The sequence below is a fragment of the Fonsecaea erecta genome (genome assembly GCF_001651985.1).
Source record: "Fonsecaea erecta strain CBS 125763 chromosome Unknown Scaff7, whole genome shotgun sequence".
Taxonomy (NCBI): Eukaryota; Fungi; Ascomycota; class Eurotiomycetes; order Chaetothyriales; family Herpotrichiellaceae; genus Fonsecaea; species Fonsecaea erecta.
The window spans coordinates 970,542-990,173 of record NW_017387250.1 but is presented as its reverse complement, the minus strand read 5'-3'; the positions used below and the strand labels follow the sequence as shown (position 1 = coordinate 990,173).

Genomic DNA, 19,632 nt, shown 5'->3' with positions numbered 1-19,632 from the left:
ATAAATACGGTCGTCCCCCGGCCCTGGCTTGGGCTCCGTTATACCACAACTTCCATTGTCTCTTTACAATCACCACAGACATGACAGGATACGGAACGCTCAAGGTCGTCTCAACAGGGCTCGTGGTTCGCGCCGTGTTCGACAATCCTCCCATCAATATCCTCGACCATAAAGTCTTCTCCGACTTACATGCATTCTTGACCGGCATCAAGAAAGACCCAAATCCTCCCAAGGTTGTCATCTTTTCCTCGGCCAATCCAAAGTTCTTCTTTGCGCATTTCGACCTTCATATTCTCAGCATTTCGTCACCTCCACCGCCGCCTCTTGACCCTCAAAAGATTTCTGGTACCTTTGTCGAGTGTACCCGCATGATGTCGACTATGGGTGTGGTGTTCATTGCGGAGATATCGGGACAGTCTTTGGGTGCAGGCAATGAAATTCTACTCCAGATGGACATGCGTTTTGCCGCTCCTGGAACAAAACTCGGCAGTCTCGAGATCGGGTTGGGTTTACTTCATGCAGGTGGAGGCAGCCAATATCTCACCAAGCTCATTGGGCGTGCGCGAGCATTGGAGTATCTTCTGTCTGCAAACACAGTGGACGCAGAGACAGCTGAGCGAATCGGGTGGGTGAACAAAGCATTTGCCTCCGTCGAGGAGATGACGGCCTACGTCGACAAACTCGCGCATCGCATCGCATGCTTCCCGACGGCCGCCTTAGCAGCCACAAAGGACTCGGTGAACGAGCAAGCGCCGTTGGTTGAAGCAGTCGACCGAGACCTTGAAAGGATTACAGCCCTTGCTCAGACCCCTGAAGCACAAATGGCGTTGACAAATTTCTTGAAGAATGGAAACGATCAGCAGGGCGGACCTTGGGAAGACGGTCTCAATGACAATTTGCTTAAACTGTGGCAGTGATGGGCAATAAGTAGCTAGGGTGATGGCGAAAAGCAACTCAGGCCTGGTGTGCCGACCTGAAGACAATTGACGATCTCTTTACATACATTGACTGCGTACGCTCGGTGTGGTAATGTGCACGTAACAAGGATTCACGTGATTAATATGCAAGGGACCGGCTGACCCATGCAGGTACTGGTCATAGAACCTCGCAAGACACCTACCAACTGTCCTGACCAGGGCTGTGGCCGCGGTATTTGAGATTCTTGTCGCGAGGTGGGCAGTGAAATCGAGTTGCGTCGGATAGACTAAGAGCCGCGGTACGCCACGCCACGCCACGCTGGCACGACTTTGTTGCGAGTCTGGGGTAATAAGCCCAGCCTCTTCGACTCGTCCTCTTTCCCCTCTACTTCAACAGACCTTCTCTCAAACTTTGCGCACTTCAGCGAGGAATTTTTCCCTTCTCTTCACGATCCGCGCACAGGACTTCCGCTGGGCGATCTGCGACACCGCTGTCATTCCCAGAACAACATAGACCCAACCGCCGACGCCTTCCAAGGCCGAGTACCCTGGCGAAATAAAATCACCGGGCATAAGGTCCAAGGGGGAATCGTTCATCGCAAACAGTTTTCTACGAGTGCATATCGGACTTCCCGGTGCGACGCAAGAGTAAGAGCTGGAATAAGAGTCGGAGCAACAACTGGTCACAGGAAGAAGCGGCGAAGGAAACCGCGAGGTCGATTTCATCTTTCGCCTCCTGTCAGGCACACGACAGCTTCGAGGGCGACATGGTTTCCACGAGGCACCATCCCAGACCCTTTCCCGAGCCTGCCACCCCCAGCTCAACGACCCGATCCAATGCCACAGACTCGCCCTCCAAGTCGTCCTCCCCTCCACACTCGGATGACTCAGTGGCCCTCTCGTCTTCCGCTTCTCGAAAGCGCCGATCGGAAAGATCCGCTAATGCCAAATCATCACCCTCATCGATCCACGCTTACTCGCATACGGCACCCCCCTTGTTGGTGATCTGGCTGTTCGTTTCCCTGCCCCTGGTGGTGTGGGATACAGGCTATATCGCACTCCGGCCACATTCGATGCCAGGAGGGAAATATCATTCGCCCATCTGGTCACCGTACGCGCTGTATGGTACGGTGGACTACGTTTATGGCTGGCCGGCATGGGAAGGTCATGTGGGCTTCACAGCGGCACAGGGCTCATTGAATGTGATTGAGACAGTCATGTACATCTACTACCTGAACACAATATTGAGCAACGGTCCTGAAGGTCTCTTGAAGTCTCGCAACCTTCGGGGATTTTTTCGGGGTGAAAGGGACAAGGCAGTCAGTGGCCCCGGCGTTGCTACGGCTGTCGTCGTCCTGTTCTCCGCTGCTATCATGACCCTAAGCAAGACGGTCCTATATTGTGCGTGAGAGCCCATTTGACAAGACCCTTGTGTGCAAGACATTGATGCTGACAACTGCTCCAAACAGGGCTCAACGAATATTTCTCGGGATTTGCCAACATTGGCCACAATTCTCTGTATAATCTTGTTCTCCTATGGATCATTCCCAATGGCCTCTGGCTGATTTTCCCGGCGTATATAATATACGTGCTCGGAAAAGAGATGGTCGCTGCCATGGAAGGCACTCGAGCAGAAAAGGAAGAGTGATAGAAGGTCAGCAGACGGGGCGATCAAGAGAGAAGGCACCCTTTGGTGATGGAAACGGTTCCCGACGCGGCCTTGTTTGCTCGGTCCTCCCGATTGCCGAAGCCACGAGGGTTCCCAAAGGTGCTGGGTATAGGATGCTGTTCCGCAATGTCCCCAGAAAAAGCCAAGACGTCGCGGAATGCCGGAGTTGGGCTTATGTCCTAGTCTGGTGGCAGCCGTTTACAGGTCACCTTGGAAAGACGTGTCAACTGCCAAAAGGCTTCTTGTGCAACATGCTTAGGTTACAGCCCTGGATGAGCCAGTTTCCGTCAGGACGTATGGACGACGTATTCTGGCAACTTTCCAAGGCCAGAGGGCCGGCTGCCAAGGGTTCACGAAAATAGTTACACCGAGGTCGGCGCCGGCGTTGAAGCAACGGTGCATTGTGGCTAGAGTAGCACGCCCTTGCTCGAGGTGGCTGCGAGGGGAAAGAGTTGGCGGGGAAGGAGTTTTGTCAGCGTGCACTGTGTCTCGGAGGATGCCAAATGTCGTAAGAGGGGTGCAGAGAAGAGCACACAAATGTGCTTCAACTCTAGGGTTACAATTGGCACAGACCAGCGATGGAGTATGGATTAGAGATGCGTATGTCCGGAGGGAATCGGTGCCCCCAACAGGCAACAAATGGGATAAATGTCGGTCATTCAACAGATGCATCATTTGCGGGGAGCCATCGCATCAACACCCGTGAATGGTGGCATCTGGACACTCTTCCCGGAGCGGAGGATTCACGACCATCTGATGCATTGAAATTTTCAGTTCAGATCATCGAAGCTAGACGGTTGCAGTATCGGTCCCGTTCCTCCCAGGTCTGCCACTGCCGATTTGCGGGGTATAGCATCATTGACATGACTCCTTGACCTGCAGCTCCCCCTGGCCATGGCTACTATGCATGGGGAATGCAACATTGCCCTCGTCCACATGCCACTTCAGGCACCGGTAATGCAGGCCTCAAAGTCACCACATGGATCGCCCTCAGGATCGCCACTTCTTTGTGCAGGTTGTGCATCACAAGGCCTCCCCACCAGCACCACCACCACCACTACCAGCTGCTGCTGCTGCTACTCGACAAAGCCACCGCTTCGAATGGCATCCCGGGGCATGAACCATTCTCATGCCTTTGCTCCTTCCTCATTCATGAGCTCCCGCTCCAGGAACCACAAGCTCCTCATCTGCTCAGCTCCCCAGGTCGCCCGCCCGCCGACGCCACCACTACTACTACCACCACCACCAGGGTCCCCTTTGGAGCCACAGGAGAAGAGACTCTAAATGACATCTACACTGACATAAACCATACCATCTAGAGCCCGGGTGCTCAGTATTCAAATACCCCCGAGCTTCTTCGACTGTCCACTCGTTATTCACTCTTTCTTTCTTGTCACCCGCAACCCTGCCTTCTCTCCTGCGGGGTGCTCTTTTGCTCGAGACCTTACCCCCTATTTGCTGAACCAGTCTTCAGCTACGAGGTCCTCACCCATCCACTGTATCGTCTGCTTCGGCTGAGCCCCAGCCAGATCACCGACGGAATTCCTACTGGTTGACGTCAACACGAGCTTCCGAGAATCAGCCTAATAGGGCCGCGGGTACCCCTTGCAAGATGTGGCTTACGGACGCGGTTGTGGCGGCTTTGGTAGCGTTGCCTTATCTGCCCCAGATCCAAGCCAGCGTAAGTCCAAGGTCGATTCCGCGATTTTGTGCCCCCCCCCTAACTCCAGTGATCCGCGGCGAACAAATTGATTATATTTCCCCTGCTATATTGTCAGATCTTAAGCCCCCTGGGTCGCAGGGTCTGTCAAATGGAAATCCAGCATGTCAAAAAATGCCAGAATGCTCCAACTCGTTTCCGCTCTCCTTTTTGTTAATGCTTCTGTGCAACTGTCTGAATACTCACAAGCCGTCTTAAAGCCTGTCGAGGCTGCAGATACCTTATTAAACCGACGGGCTGCTCAACCATTTAATAATGACTACGACGGCCCCATCTGGACGTCGGATCCCAAGTATCCATCCCCGTGGGGTGCTGGGACGGGAGACTGGGCTGCAGCCTACGAAAAGGCTCGTGCCTTTGTCAGTGGCCTGACGTTGTTGGAGAAGGTCAACCTCACCACCGGCGTTGGGTAGGTTTCCCGCACATTTGACTGAGATCTTGAGGCTGACTTCTGGTGAAGCTGGGAGTCTGATCGATGTGTGGGAAATTCTGGCTCGATCCCTCGTCTTGGCTTCGAGCCCCTTTGTATGCAGGATGGCCCGCTAGGAATCCGTTTCGGTCAGTATGGGAAACTTCCCGCAGTTTTTCCTTGCGTACGGAAACTGACGGGGGAACAGCCGACTATGTTTCCGCATTTCCCGCTGGTTTGAATGTGGCTGCGACATGGAGCCGTGATCTTGCTAGAGCCAGAGGAGAAGCCATGGGAGCCGAGAACAGAGACAAAGGCGTGGATGTACAACTCGGCCCGGTCTGTGGACCCCTCGGCCGCAACCCTGAGGGAGGTCGTAACTGGGTAAGGAGCTCTCTGCGCAGACCAGAGTCGTCAGTAAGTTGACCAGCAATATAGGAAGGCTTCAGTCCCGATCCATACCTGACCGGGGCCCTGATCGGTCCCACCATCCAAGGCATCCAAAGCCAAGGAGTCATGGCATGCACGAAGCATTTCATTGGAAACGAACAGGAGCACTTCCGCCAGGTTGGAGAATCTATTGGCTACGGGTGGAATATCACCGCCACCCTCAGCTCCAATATTGACGACAAGACCATGCACGAACTCTACCTCTGGCCCTTTGCAGACGCCGTTCGGGCTGGTACAGCTTCAGGTACGTGATGAGCGGACACGCAACGCGCCCGTCAACTGACGATGCCCTAGTCATGTGCTCTTATCAGCAGGTGAATAATTCTTATGCCTGTGCCAACTCTTACACAATGAATCACCTCCTCAAGGGTGAGCTCGGGTTCCAGGGCTTCGTCATGTCCGACTGGCAAGCTCAACATTCCGGGGTTGGTACCGCCCTGGCTGGACTCGACATGGCTATGCCTGGTGACACACTGTTCAACACTGGATATACCTACTGGGGCACTAATCTGACTATTGCTGTGATCAATGGAACCATTCCTGAGTGGCGAGTGGACGATATGGCCACCAGAATCATGGCGGGTTACTACTATGTCGGTCGTGATAATGCGAGGGTTCCGACCAACTTCTACGCCTGGGGCCAGGACACCTACGGACACGCTTCCGCAGCCGATCCCAACTCGCCCCTCATCATCGTCAACGAACACCTGAATGTCCAAGACGAGCACCGCAATGTCATCAGACAGATTGGCCAGGCGTCGAATGTCTTACTGAAGAACAACGGCGGTCTTCCACTTACCGGTCAGGAACGACAAATTGCCGTGATCGGGTACGATGCTTGTGGCAACCCTTGGGGCCCAAATGGTTGTCCCAACCGGCAGTGTAACAATGGCACTCTGGCCATGGCGTACGGTAGCGGCACCTGCGAATTTCCGTATCTGGTGACACCAGAACAGGCGATCCAGCAGTATGTATTGACACAAACCGACTCGGAGATTTCTACCATTTGCGACAACTACGCCGACTCTCAAATTCAAACCCTTGCCACCCAAGCAGATGTGGCCATTGTTTTCGCCAATGCCGATTCTGGCGAAGGATTCATCACCATCGATGGTAATACTGGCGACCGCAATAACTTGTCCCTCTGGGAAGGAGCGGACCGTTTGATCAACAACGTGACCAAGTATGTCAACAACACCATCGTGGTCTTGCACACCGTGGGTCCTGTCAATGTTTCTGCGTGGTATGACAATGAAAACATCACGGCAATCCTCTGGGCCGGCCTGCCTGGCCAAGAGAGTGGTAATGCTCTCGTCGACGTTCTCTATGGTCTCGTCAACCCTGGTGGAAAGCTGCCCTTCAGCATTGCCCGGAACCGGGATGACTATGGCACAGATGTCCTCTACGAACCCAACAACGGGCAATTCAACGGCCCTCAGGTCCTCTTCTCGGAAGGTGTGTTTATCGATTATCGACACCTCGATGCGGCCGGCATCGAGCCGATCTACGAGTTCGGATTCGGCCTCAGTTATACCACCTTTGAATACTCCAATTTGGTGATTACCCCTGGCAACCCAGCGCCATATGCTCCTGCCGGTGGATTGACAGGACCGGCCCCAGCCTTGGGTAATGCATCCACGGATCCGTCATTGTACCTTTTCCCCAATGACAGCATCCCCTATCGTTACTACGAATTTATCTACCCATACCTCAACACGACCAACCTCCAAGCTGCGTCCGCGGATCCTGACTATGGCCTGCCCACCGATCAGTATGTTCCGTCGGGCGCCACCGATGGGTCGCCGCAGCCCGTTCAACCTGCTGGGGGTGGGCTTGGCGGCAACCCTCTGCTCTACGAAGTTGTCGCCACGGTGACGGCAACAATCACCAACACAGGAGATGTTGTCGGCGACGAGGTTGCGCAGCTGTACGTTTCGCTTGGGGAGGGCGAACCGCCGAAGGTTCTTCGTGGATTCGATCGCCTAACAATTGCCCCTGGTCAATCCGCGACGTTTACAGCCGAGCTCACTCGCAAGGATGTGTCTGTCTGGGACACCACCCAACAGAACTGGGTCGAGGTCAGCAACCCGACTATTTACGTGGGCGCTTCCAGCAGAAACCTCCCCCTGTCAGGCACTTTATCCAACAGCGCTGCACCCAGTGGTCCATCGCCATCGCCACCGCCACCTCCTGGCTCCTCACCAGCTAGCCCCTCTTCCAGCTATATTCCTCCTCCATATTCCTGGAGCTCCGGTTCTGGACATCCGACTGGACCGCCGGTGTCGCAAATCTCTGATGGGCAGCCACAAGTCATCAGCCAGATCTCGGACGGGCAGCCGCAATGGGGTGCTCCAGTCACGCAAATCTCGGATGGTCAACCGCAGGCTACGACGGCATGATTGGACGACAGAGATGAGGGAGAATGACATGCATAATGTGATGTACGACTTTGGTTAGCACAGGCTGATTCAACTTGATCTGCCACTTGAAATTGTTGGCCTCGAGCATGAGATGCTGCAGAGTGACTGGGACGGTCCCTTCCTTGCCGATTATGTGTGAAAGGGGACAGCAATAATTGCACATAGATACAATGTTGGAAAATGATCAAGGCCATTCACGAGTTGTCTGACTTGGTGGTGTGGATAGCTAGTATTAAAATATCATATGCTCTGTCACTTGGTCACTCTGTCTTTGTGGATCCTTAACAGAGTCATAACGTCATGGACTTTTTTGAGTTCTTTCTCTATTCCAACCACATCACGGTACCTTACCAGCATGTGCTTTACATGGCTCAGGGTGTATGGAATTATATTCCCGTACAAGTGGCCATGTTGAAGCTCACTCACTCACGTTGTCACCAAAGCAGGGTCTTTTGGAAAGGGGGATTCAGCCTCGTCTTTCCACCTCCATCACTAACACCACCACTATCATCGTCATAACCATCCACGAAACCTGGTGTGCGAGTGTACTGGTTCTCTCTCTCCCTCCTCCTCCTCCTCCCTCCCTCCCTCTATACCTACCTCGCTATCTCTATCTCTATCTACCTTCTCTTTCTCGCGCACGAAACGAAGCATGTCACCGGCAAGATTCAAGAAGAAGATCGGGGGCCCCCGCGTGCTGTACTGGTTCCGCACCGATCTACGGCTTCACGACTCACCCGCCCTGACGCACGCGCTGTCCCTCAACCCGTCGGCCCTGATCCCACTGTGGACGTGGGACCCGCACTACGTGTACCGCCAGCGCGGGGCGGCGAACCGGTGGCGGTTCCTGGTCGAGAGCATGTGCGACCTCTCCCAGAGCCTGACCGCGCTGAACGCCCGGCAGAGACTGTTCGTCGTGCGTGCCGCTATTGGCCCTGCCAAGACCCTGGCGTTGCTCCTGCGCCAGTGGAAGATCGACGTGCTGGTCTTCGAGAAGGACACCGACGCCTATGCCCGCATCCGAGACCGCGAGGTCGCCCAGGTCGCTGCGGACCTTGGCGTGCAGGTCGTCAGCGTCAGCGGACGCACGCTGTTCGATTCTGACCAGGTGGTCGAGATGAATGGCGGCAAGCCCACCATGAGCATGGCCCAGCTGCTCAAGGCCGTCGCGAAAATCCACGACGGCGTCCCCGCCAAGCCCCTGGAGAGACCGACCAGCATTCCCGATCCCTTGAGTGAGAGCGAGATGGACTTGTCGGTTCTCGAGCAGGAGCTGTCCGGTGACGGGGGGCGGCCGAACCAAGCATGGCCAGGTGTGGACCGCATGGACTATAACGCCGTCCAACGAACGCTGGGTCGTGAGAAGGACACGCAATACGCGTCCGGCCCCATGGGACCAGACCGCGACTTCTCGGTCCCGACCCTGGAGGAGATGGGCATCGGCCCGCCCTCGGCAACGACTCCACACCGCGGCGGCGAAACCGCCGGCCTGGCTCTCCTGGCCCGCCACGTCGCCGACGAAGAATACATCGCGACGTTCGAGAAGCCAGCCACGGCCCCGACGGCGTTCGACCCCGCGGCCACGACGCTGCTGAGTCCGCACATGCACTTCGGGACGGTCTCGTGCCGCCGGTTCTGGTGGGACGTGCAGGCGGTGCTGGACCGGCGACGCAAGGCGAAAAAGCGCGTCAGCGACCAGCCCGTCAACATCCCCGGCCAGCTGCTCTTCCGCGACATGTACTTCGCGGCGCACGCGCAGGTCGGGGTCGCCTTTGGCCAGACGGTGGGCAACCCGGTAGCGCGATTCATCCCGTGGCACCTCCAGTCCCGCTACACCACCGGCCAAGACGGAAAATTAGCGAGTGACGGCACGTACATCGTCGACAACCCGCAGGCAGAGGAGTTCTTCCTGCGGTGGAAGCATGGCCGGACGGGGTTTCCCTGGATCGACGCGCTGATGCGCCAGCTGAAGCAGGAAGGCTGGATTCACCACCTGGGACGACACGCGGTGGCGTGCTTCCTGACGCGCGGCGGGTGCTACGTCTCGTGGGAGCGCGGCGCTGAGGTGTTCGAGGAGTGGCTTGTCGACCACGAGGTGGCGTGCAACGCCGGCAACTGGATGTGGCTGTCCTGCACGGCCTTCTTCAGCCAGTTCTTCCGCTGCTACTCGCCCGTCGCGTTCCCCAAGAAGTGGGACCCCGAGGGACTCTTTGTGCGCCGCTACGTCCCCGAGCTGGCCCGCTTCGACAAGAAGTACATCTACGAGCCACACCGGGCACCGATATCGGATCAGAAGCGTTGGGGCTGTGTGATCAAGGGTGACGGTGGCGCCACGGGGAGCGGGAAGGGGGGAGAAGGAGAAGGAGAAGGAGACCACAATGTGTATCCGAAGCCAATGTTTGATTTCGCCGAGAGACGGCAGTTCTGCCTTGACCGCATGAAGCACGCCTACGACGTGGGTCTGTTTGGCGACGACGAGCGGGTTGTCAGCGGTGAGTGGAAGAAGTTGTTTGACGTCGAGGACGTTGCAGCTTTAGGTACCAGCGAGTGCAAGGAGGAGGCGAATGGGGAAGTAGTCTCAGGCGAGGGCGAGCACGACGAGGGCGGTGATAGACGACACGAAGACGATCTCAAGCATGGCGCGGGGGTCAGTGATGAAACCCATGCTCGCGGCAGCGGCAAGAGGAAAGCCACACAGCAGCAAGGCCCTGGTGTGCAGAGCAAGAAGCAGCAGCAGCAGCAGCAGCAGCAGCAGCAGCAGCAGCAGCAGCAGCAGCGCACGCTGGACGAGATGGTGACTCGGAAGAAGAACCGGTAGTGGTCAGATTTTCCCACGCTGGCTGGGTCGTTAGTTCACCAGGATGTGTGTGTGTATGTACAGGATATTTTTCCACCGGTATTCCTCAAGGAAAAATGACAACGACAATGAATGACCATGACAACAACGGAGACGACAATGCACTGTTTGGCGGGGGAGGGGAAAAAAGGAAAGAAGGAAAAATACTGGCAAAAGCCCTCGCGATTGGCGTGGGATAGATAATTATTAATGCCCATACCCCATACATGTATAGAAGCCGTCTGGTCATTGATCTGATCGACACTCCTGGACCCCATGTCAGAAAACAAAACAGTTCTCAGGGCGTGTTACATGTCATATCATATCATTCAGCCTTGCCCTGCCTTGCAGAGGAGCTGCACTCAATGTGTGTGACATTGACGACGTGCCGCACTCCAATGGCACCTCCCAAACCCTCCCTTGCAACAAGCTCGGACGAACTTCCGGGGCCCTTGACCGAGATCTCGTGGAAGTTGCTCAGGACCGCCGAACACCCGGCGAGCCGGTCATCCACGACATTATCGACCACATCGCGGAGAAAGTCTCCCTGCTGGACTGTGCGGTGCAGTATCCCACAAGATTGATGACCACGGACATGTGGCAGCACGGCCCGGGAAGAGGACTCCTTGTGGTGGGAGCGAAGAAGTCTGGATGGTCTGCTTGTCAGCCTTGTGCTTGAGAGATGTGCGTCAACACGCTAGTATTGATTGGTTGTTCCTGGCCGGTGTTTGTACCACCTGAAGGTATCGCTAAAGATTGACCTGCCCCCTTTTTCGGGGAATGTACCATGGCGTATGGCATGTGGTAGATACCTAATAATTCTGAAACGGTAACGGTGTGGCAACGTCCTGAGTGGAATCACGCCATGGGCAGAAGAAGCGACGGTCATTACCTAGATCTTTCCCTTCAAGCTCTTATCCAGTCTTGTGCCAGGTGCAGGTAGAGCTGAATAGGAGGCGAATTGCGAGTTCGGTAGGGTGGCTGTCTACCCACCGAACAGCCCTGGAGATACTGTTAGTGTGATTAATCCCCCCGGCTGGTCAATTTGGTGGATGAAGATGACTTATATGTAAGAACAAGGACGTTCGTTATATCTCGCAGGTTGGTGAGACTCGCAACTTTGCCATCATCGACCGAACTACCTACCAAAAAGGCAAAGACAGCCGGGTGCTCTTTGGATTGTTATCATTGACGAGTCTGGATGGAGATGTCCGTGCGGAGACGCCTCCACAGCGGGATTGGATATAGCCATAGCAGATCATTCCGTGATCAATGACTGATCGCAATTCTTCTCCTGGTGAAGTGCTACCGACGTGGAAACAAGAGAAACAGTCAGACCAGGAAACACATTCGCCATGCCAGCACTCTCAGAAGACCTCATCGCCGCCATCAAGAAGTCCGTCTCCGAGGGCTTCGACCAGCAACTGGCCTACACGCAGAAATTAATTCGCTTCGGGGGCCAACGTGGCCAGGAGACCGAGGTCCAGAGTTTCGTCTTTCAGCAGTACGCAGACCGTGGCTATGACCCCGTCAAATTTGACATGGACGAGCAGGCGCTCTCGCAACATGTCGGTGCGGGCAGGTTCAGTGCCACGCACTCACATGCCCCAATTGTCGTTGGGACGCACAAGCCAAAGGTGCAACATCCCGAAGGAAAGAGTCTGATCTTGAATGGACACATTGACGTCGTCCCTCTGGGGCCCGTCGATATGTGGAAGGACGAACCGTATAGTGCTCATATCGAGGGGGACAAGCTTTACGGAAGAGGGTCCGGCGACATGAGAAGCGGGCATGCCGCGAATGTATGGGCTCTGGATGCGCTCAAGCGTATTGGTCTCCAGCCGGCGTCAGAGGTCATTTTGCAGTCTGTCGTGGAAGAGGAGTCCACGGGCAATGGCACGCTAATGACACATCTCAAGGGATACAAGGCAGACGCCGTCCTCATCCCGGAACCAATGCAGGAACAGCTTGTTCGGGCAAATGTGGGGGTCTTGTGGTTTCAGATCGAGGTTCGAGGCAGACCTGTCCACGTGAGGGCTATGGGAACCGGCGTCAATGCTGTCGACGCATGTTGGAAGGTGGTAGGGGCCTTGAGAGAATTGGAGGCCGAGTGGAATGACCGCCATGTCAGTGCACGATATTTCGAAAACGAGCAACACCCTCTCAGTGAGTTCTCACTTCAGACGCGGTGGTGCGGATACCCGGCTAACAATGAACAGACCTGAACGTTGCGATTGTGAACGCGGGAGACTGGGCAAGCTCGGTCCCGGCTTGGTGCCGCATCGATTGCCGGATAGCAATCGTACCTGGGGTCACTGCCAAATCTGCTGCTGAGGAGATTGAGAAGAAGGTGGCAGACTTCTCTCGGAACGACCCCTATCTCAGTGCAAACCCACCCAAGGTGATATGGAACGGCTTCTACTCGGAGGGGTACGTCCTGGAGCCGGGGAGCGAGGCAGAGAATGTGCTGCGCCAGGCACACAAGGAGGCGACCGGCCAGGAATTGACATACCAGACATCGACCGCCTACCTTGACGCCCGTGTCCACAGCTTGTATGACAAAATACCTGCATTGGTGTATGGCCCGATCAGTGGGGATATTCATGGCTTTGATGAATGGGTAAGCATCGAGAGCATAAAGAGAGTGACGACCGCAATGGCGCTCTTCATCGCCGAATGGTGTGGCGTAGAGAAGATATAGGCGCTGAAAATGCAATCTGTTTCATCGCCAGATGTCCCTGTCGATCTTGATCTGTTCCTTGACCTCGGAAGCAATGGTGAGTGACAAGTTGGTGTCGTTGTCGTCGTAAGGCTTTTCTCCCATCCATAATATCGGCAAACTTGCCAAGACTTCCATATTGCTTGGCACATTTAGTCTTTTCACGAGGCCGCCATCACGACGAGAGAACCCTCCTTTCTTGTGAATTGCTGCAAACACCATTTCTTCCTCCTTCTCCCCTCGCTGTCTCATGATGGCGTCCCTAAAAGCACGTGTGGAAGATGCCATACGTGGCGATGCTGCCAAAACCGCTCTCCTTGAGGTATTTCACGATAAATATCAATCTTGGCCACCGCTAATTCGTGGTAGGAGATGTTGGCAGACATCGAACAACTGACACAACAACGTGACGCCGCGAAGAATGAGCTCGAGATGGCTCGAGATACGGCTCGCACGTATTACCAGAAGATGGTCCAAGCAGAATCAGAGAAGACGCACATAAAGACATCTGTGGTGGCAAAAAAACACCCCATCATCCCCTCCTTTCACTGAACTGACCCATTCCTAGGAGGAGTGCGACAGATTTGTTCTCGTTTTGGTTGATGGTGACAGTATGCCGGTAAGAATGGCGGGAACTTCATCTGATGACCGAATCACCTGTTATAACTGACTCCACCAGTTTCTCGATGAATTTGTGTCCAGAGGCATAGAGGGTGGAGAAGAAGCAGGCAAGCACCTTCGAGCTGCAATAGTGGAATATTACAAGACGAATCCCAGATACCGTGCTGATGACCGAGTTATCATTCGCGTCTATGCCAACACTCGTGGTCTGAGCCGAACGTATAAAGCAGCTAAAATCATCTCCGACGAGAACGTCTTCGACCTGTTCACCGTTGGATTTAACAAAAGCCACCCCCTCTCGGACTATATTGACGCAGGGAACCACAAGGAGGCTGCTGACTCAAAAATGAAAGGTGCGTCCGACCTGTGGCTAATGCTGCTGTAGATTGATTTGACATCCCCCAAGCAAACCTCGAGCTGTTTTATCGCAACTATCACTGTCAACACATCGTCTTCGGGGGCTCGGCAGACAGCAGCTACGCTGGCTTTCTCGGTCCGTATGCACTTCCCAACACGATCAACGATCGCATCACACTGCTAGAAGGCCCACCCTTTCCATGGGAGCTTAAGAGAGTTGCCCAAGGGTTTCGGCAATTGTCCTTCAAGGCCATCTTTCGGTCAACCAAGATTCAGATCACTCCGAACGGCACTGTCACACTCACCGCGGGTATCAAGAGACCTGCACCTGATTCATTTCCCGTCGTGCGAGATCGGCCCTCGCCAGGGCAAGCGGGTGCGGCTCTCACGCCTCCCAAGCCTCAGCCTGCTCCGAATGCGCAACCACCTACGCCGTCGCCGATTATCTATCAGAACCAATATGGGCAACGACTGGATTTACCGCTTCAAATCGACAAACAATATCTGCAGTACCTCTACGACCACAATTCACGGCTCTGCAACAATTTCTACCTCAAAGGTCACTGCCCGTACGGGGCCAATTGTGAATGGGATCATTCACAAGTCCTCAACCAAATCCAGCTCAATACCTTTCGCTACAAAGCTCGAACGTCAGCCTGTCGAAGTGCGTTTTGTCAGGATCCTCAATGCCCGCTCGGCCACATGTGTCCGCGCAACGGCAGCTGCCTCGTCTCGGCATGCAAGTTTCTTCCGGAGATGCACAACATCGATGTCAGCCAAGTTTACGAGTGCAACCTTGCGACCAAAGAGAGAAAACTTGTACAGGTGAAGATCTAGGAGGAAACACAATCACACGTTCCGATCCCTGCGCCACTTTAGGACAGCGGTCGATGTCCTCGCATATGTTTTGGATTGAGAGGGAGACAAAGCGTCGATCGCTGATCAGCCCCTGATTGGGCCCAAGGATCGCCCGGATTTGAACCAGCGATGACGCCGGCGCGTGTCGTTGATTTCTGGCTGGATTTCCTTGATCCGACCCCTCCCGACACCAGCTTGCCCGAGATTTATTTCCTTGCCCGATAAGATACCCCTTCCGCATTGCTACTTTTCTTTCAGCCCGCTGACTTTCTCTGCCACGAGCAAAACATCTCCTAAAACTTGCCCTTACAATCTGCGACCCTCCATCTGCTGTGGGGGATCCCGGATGCCGATCTCATCGAGTATGAGAATCGCATAGAGCAGACACAGGTCCACGATGGCTTCCCATGTGTTATAGCAATAAAAAAAATCTTGCAATAAGACAGATTTTTGTCTCTTTGATATCTCTTCTCGCAGTTCCACGTTTTCAGGTTGAACAGCCCAAATGTTTCGTCCGCACCCGGCGAGATAACCCTTGGGCCATGTTTCTCTCCATGCGCCGTGGGCATGTCACGGGACTGGTGTTTGGTGGTGGAAGGTTACAACAGACTTCCATGAAGTTGGGCTAACTGGGTTCGTTTTGGTGGACAGTGTGTCTGTCCGACGCTGGTCGTTGGGCTTCGCTGCCATGGTTCCTGCCCAGTGGGATTGGTGATAGATATGAATTCGTCTCCTGCGGCACCCAGATCACTCTGTTACGATAGCCATACTCTTTCTCAATTCCCTTTCTCGTTGTTTGCTCTGCAGCTCCAACCGCTCAATGGCATACTGCAGTCTCTCTTTCTTTTGCTGGAGACGCTTCATCTCCAACACCTTGGCGTCGGTCAAGGGCGCCGCAGACTGACCTGACTTCGTGTTGTGGAAGGACCGAACACCGTTGTTGCCACCGAAACTTGACGTCCTTCGCCTGCTGCTATTCAGCCTGCCTTCGAGCAGTTCGGATCTCGCCTTGAGACTCTCTTCTCTTCGGCCCAATTGGTTGATGTAGTTCTCCGCCGTGGATAGGAGCTGGTTGATAGCCGGCACGATCTCATCGACGAGCGATTGCTGAGCTTCGCGGAGCGTGGGTTCGGGCAGGAGTTCGAAGTGTTGTTGCGTCTGGAGGACCTTGCACAGTCGAGGGAAGTCGGAGACGCCTTCGTCGAGGATCGAGATGCTGGATTCGAGAAGGGAGATGGAAGAGCGGAGGGAGGAGACAGCCGGACCGAGAGTGGCCATCTTGAACGAATATCGCTGGTTACATTCAATTATGCCTTGCTCATTCTGTGCTGTGATAAACAACCCCGCCGCGACACAGGCGCGTTTGAAAGTCACATTGTCGAGCGGAATGCAAAATGGGACAAACATGCCAAGATACATCCGAATCAGGTTTAGTCGAATTCAAGCTGTGAGAACCCCCAAGTTTCTCCGGGAAGCTCATTGACGAGAGAACTTCCTTCACGCAAGCTCGCCAGATCCTCAGCAACACGTTCCCCGTCAGAATGCCTGGTTTTATCCCCAAGAAGTTCCCCGGCAAGATTGGTACGTTGTGCTGCAGCCCGCCCTTTTCTCAAGTTTGGGGGTGCTGACTGACCTCTCCCCCAGCCGAGCCGATGGTGCCTTTCTACGCTGCCGGTTTGGTCGTCCTGTACGCCATCAATGCCGGTGCAAACGCCATGATGAACTGTAAGATCCGGCCTCTCTCCCCTCTGCCAGACTTCAACGCCGGATGCTGCCCAAGCAAACGGCACGCGATTCCAACGTATCAGACTAACGAACTTTGCGCGAGTAGCGGAAGAATACAAAAACGATCCCCGAAATCCCAACGCAAAGCCCGACGCGCACGCGAAATAAGCCACGATCCAGGAGTTGGACGTGCCGGGGACGAGGTGTCAGAACATCCGACTACGGAATGGGCCATCAAGAGCGGTTGCGGATGATGGGGCGAGTGTACATACAACAGTGACAAGCATAGACATTGGCGGGAAAATGGAATGACATCGCAAGAACCTTGCCGCACTGGAACTCCACCACGACAAATGCTACTCCTCCTCCTACCTTGATTTCACGTCTCGCGACTTAAGGGAAACAGAAATGATTCTTGTGCGCGGTTCTCTGGCTTCCTCCACAACTGATCCTTTTTGGGGTTCGGGCCATCGTGACGAAGCTCTCCATATATATATCTCAAGGACCGCTCCTCTGCTCTGGCTTCTGGTAACTAACTTGAAAATGATACAGAAGGGGACCGGAGATACGAGAGAATCTGTCACCGTCTCTTGTCGAACTACGTACTACCTTGAGGCCAAAGGAGTCGAAAATGATAGCTGCGGCAGACAGCAAATACCCAAAGTACGAGTCAAACTCACTGATACCCAGCCGATTTTGTCACGAGGGAAACTCCATTTCAACTTAACTTTGTTGGGGCATCAGTCCCCCGGGAGGGCACCCTTGCTATCAACATCTCGTCGCCTCATCCATTGACCAACAACAACACACAATCCAAAAGCTTCTTCTTTTTTTGTTGAAATACCTATCTATCCTACCTCTATGAGACTCGAACCCCCCTCCTCCTCCTCTCCCTCTTCCCCCTCCTGGAGACTCAAGCCCCCATCTCCCTTCCTCTCCCCCTCCTCTGTCCCTGCTCTATAAACATGTCGGGAGCAAAAACTCAGACTTGTGAGAAAACCCCGCGAAGGAATTTTTTGTTTCTGTGCCATTCTCTTGGTTCCGCCGAAAGGACCGTGCTCCCACCTATAGCTTTTACTCACTGATTAACCAACAGCAACCAACACACCACCATCCCTTTGGATTTTCTTTTCCAGAGCTCCTGCGCATTTGAGACAGAACCAGAAAATCACTTCTGGCTGCGAGTTAGGGAGATGGACTGGCGGGCGGATGGATAGATGGAGGGAGGCGTTTGGTTGTAAGAAAAGGCTGTGGACAAGACTTACTGGCTCCTTCTGGCTTCACCGGTCTGAATGTGGGAGACTTTTCCGGGTTCACAATTGATATGTATGTGAGCGAATCATGTCGTCTGCCTTCTTGTGACCTTGGCGGTCTGATTGAAGAGGAGAGAGTAGAGAGGTACTGCCAGTAAGTACCTCGTAGTCGGGCGAGACTGAGTCTTTACTAGCATTTGTCTGTCGGACCTCGGTAAAGAAAACAACTCTTCATTCGGGGAATATAGAAACTTGTCCAAGTATTCTTGACGTCGCCCACTTCCTTTTCTTCTCATGATTCTTGGATTGTGAGAGTCTGTTCAAACCCTCGTCTTCATTCCCTGATCCTCATCTCTACCGGATCGAAAAATACCCCGAAGTACGTATATATTATACCTATATCGCACTCACAGCCAGTACAAGAAACAACAATCATAATTACTTCAGAGCCATTCCCTCGTCCGTTCCTTCTGTCCACACCATGAAAGCCATCCAGATCAACCAGTATGTCAAGACGTATTCGGAGCTGCGGCCCCTCGACGTCCCCGCTCCGACACCCAGACCCTCCAAGCCGGGTGACCAAGACGCGATGGTAGTCGTCACCATCACACACAGCGCCCTGAACCACGTCGACCTGCTGTACAGCCGCGGGTTGCACCAGAACAACCACATCGGGCTGGTCAAGCCGCCGTTCGTGCTGGGGCTGGAGTTTGCGGGGATCGTGGCGTCGGCGCCCGCCACGGGCTGCGCATTCAAGCCCGGCGACCACGTCTGGGGCGCCGGCGTCGGCGGCTTCGCCGAGCAGATCGCCGTGCCCGCGTCGGCTTTGCAGCGGTTGCCCCCGGGCTGGACGCTGCGGGACGCGGCCGGCGTCGGGGCTGCCACGGCCCCCGTCAGCTACGGCGCGTTGGTGCGCGTCGCCCAGGTCCAGCCCGGGCAGATCGTGCTGGTGCACGCCGCGGCGGGGGGGCTGGGCGTGGTGGCGGTGCAGATCGCGCACGCGCTCGGCGCCCAGGTCATCGGCACGGTGGGCAGCGAGGCAAAAGCCCACGTCGTGAGGAAGCTGGGGGTGTTGGGGGTGGTGCGCTACGACCGCGAGGGGTGGGAGAAGGAGGTGGTCGCGCTGACGGGGGGCGTCGGGGTCGATTCCGTCTACGACACCGTCGGGCTGGTGGAGAAGAGCATCCGGTGCCTGAAATTCGGCGGGAATATCGTCATCGCCGGGTTCGCCGGGCTGGGCGGCAAGATGGAGACGCTGGCCATGAACCGGGTGCTGCTCAAGGGCGTCAAGTTGTTGGGATACGTGAGTTTACAAACCCTTCCCCTGGTTCTCTGACGATCTAGAATATATATACACCAGCCAGATGGGAGGGCTAACCGTTGGTGTTCTGTTCGGTGTCGCAGAGATTCGGCGAAACCGGACGACGCAACCCGCAAGAAACCCAAGAGATCTGGAGAGGGCTCAACGAGATGCTCGCGCGCGGCCAGATCAAGCCCGTCATCTACGGCACGTACGCGGGGCTGGAGAGCGTGCCGGGCGCGCTGGACGACCTGGCCGCCCGCAAGGTCTGGGGCAAGGCCATCGTGGAGATCCAGTCACCAGCGAAGCTATGACCCTTCCTTCCATCATGACCATCACATCGCATCACATCACGTCACGTCACGTCACGTCAAACGT

General features: G+C 55.0%; 9 protein-coding genes across 9 annotated transcripts; 8 read left to right on the top strand and 1 right to left on the bottom strand.

The window, feature by feature from the left end:
* Positions 1-80: 80 nt before the first annotated feature.
* Positions 81-917, top strand: AYL99_08216 (hypothetical protein; the record flags this gene model as incomplete). The annotated part of the gene is made up of 1 exon (XM_018839724.1): positions 81-917. One exon carries the CDS (start codon positions 81-83, stop codon positions 915-917), a length of 837 nt encoding a protein of 278 aa, XP_018690845.1.
* Positions 918-1,684: 767 nt separating this feature from the next.
* AYL99_08215 (hypothetical protein) lies at positions 1,685-2,565 on the top strand (the record flags this gene model as incomplete). Its single annotated transcript, XM_018839723.1, has 2 exons — positions 1,685-2,318; positions 2,387-2,565. The coding sequence occupies 2 exons, from the start codon at positions 1,685-1,687 to the stop codon at positions 2,563-2,565; spliced, it is 813 nt and encodes a 270-aa protein (XP_018690844.1).
* A 1,845-nt stretch (positions 2,566-4,410) lies between these two features.
* AYL99_08214 (hypothetical protein) lies at positions 4,411-7,564 on the top strand (the record flags this gene model as incomplete). Its single annotated transcript, XM_018839722.1, has 5 exons — positions 4,411-4,715; positions 4,767-4,864; positions 4,924-5,099; positions 5,154-5,409; positions 5,460-7,564. 5 exons carry the CDS (start codon positions 4,411-4,413, stop codon positions 7,562-7,564), a joined length of 2,940 nt encoding a protein of 979 aa, XP_018690843.1.
* Positions 7,565-8,237: 673 nt separating this feature from the next.
* AYL99_08213 (hypothetical protein) lies at positions 8,238-10,403 on the top strand (the record flags this gene model as incomplete). Its single annotated transcript, XM_018839721.1, has 1 exon — positions 8,238-10,403. One exon carries the CDS (start codon positions 8,238-8,240, stop codon positions 10,401-10,403), a length of 2,166 nt encoding a protein of 721 aa, XP_018690842.1.
* Positions 10,404-11,776: 1,373 nt separating this feature from the next.
* AYL99_08212 (hypothetical protein) lies at positions 11,777-13,122 on the top strand (the record flags this gene model as incomplete). Its single annotated transcript, XM_018839720.1, has 2 exons — positions 11,777-12,587; positions 12,641-13,122. The coding sequence occupies 2 exons, from the start codon at positions 11,777-11,779 to the stop codon at positions 13,120-13,122; spliced, it is 1,293 nt and encodes a 430-aa protein (XP_018690841.1).
* Positions 13,123-13,393: 271 nt separating this feature from the next.
* Positions 13,394-14,955, top strand: AYL99_08211 (hypothetical protein; the record flags this gene model as incomplete). The annotated part of the gene is made up of 5 exons (XM_018839719.1): positions 13,394-13,462; positions 13,510-13,653; positions 13,709-13,759; positions 13,820-14,114; positions 14,168-14,955. 5 exons carry the CDS (start codon positions 13,394-13,396, stop codon positions 14,953-14,955), a joined length of 1,347 nt encoding a protein of 448 aa, XP_018690840.1.
* A 768-nt stretch (positions 14,956-15,723) lies between these two features.
* On the bottom strand, positions 15,724-16,254 carry AYL99_08210 (hypothetical protein; the record flags this gene model as incomplete). The annotated part of the gene is made up of 1 exon (XM_018839718.1): positions 15,724-16,254. One exon carries the CDS (start codon positions 16,252-16,254, stop codon positions 15,724-15,726), a length of 531 nt encoding a protein of 176 aa, XP_018690839.1.
* Positions 16,255-16,517: 263 nt separating this feature from the next.
* On the top strand, positions 16,518-16,869 carry AYL99_08209 (hypothetical protein; the record flags this gene model as incomplete). Its single annotated transcript, XM_018839717.1, has 3 exons — positions 16,518-16,557; positions 16,621-16,701; positions 16,808-16,869. The coding sequence occupies 3 exons, from the start codon at positions 16,518-16,520 to the stop codon at positions 16,867-16,869; spliced, it is 183 nt and encodes a 60-aa protein (XP_018690838.1).
* Positions 16,870-18,435: 1,566 nt separating this feature from the next.
* AYL99_08208 (hypothetical protein) lies at positions 18,436-19,568 on the top strand (the record flags this gene model as incomplete). The annotated part of the gene is made up of 2 exons (XM_018839716.1): positions 18,436-19,257; positions 19,359-19,568. 2 exons carry the CDS (start codon positions 18,436-18,438, stop codon positions 19,566-19,568), a joined length of 1,032 nt encoding a protein of 343 aa, XP_018690837.1.
* Positions 19,569-19,632: the final 64 nt, after the last annotated feature.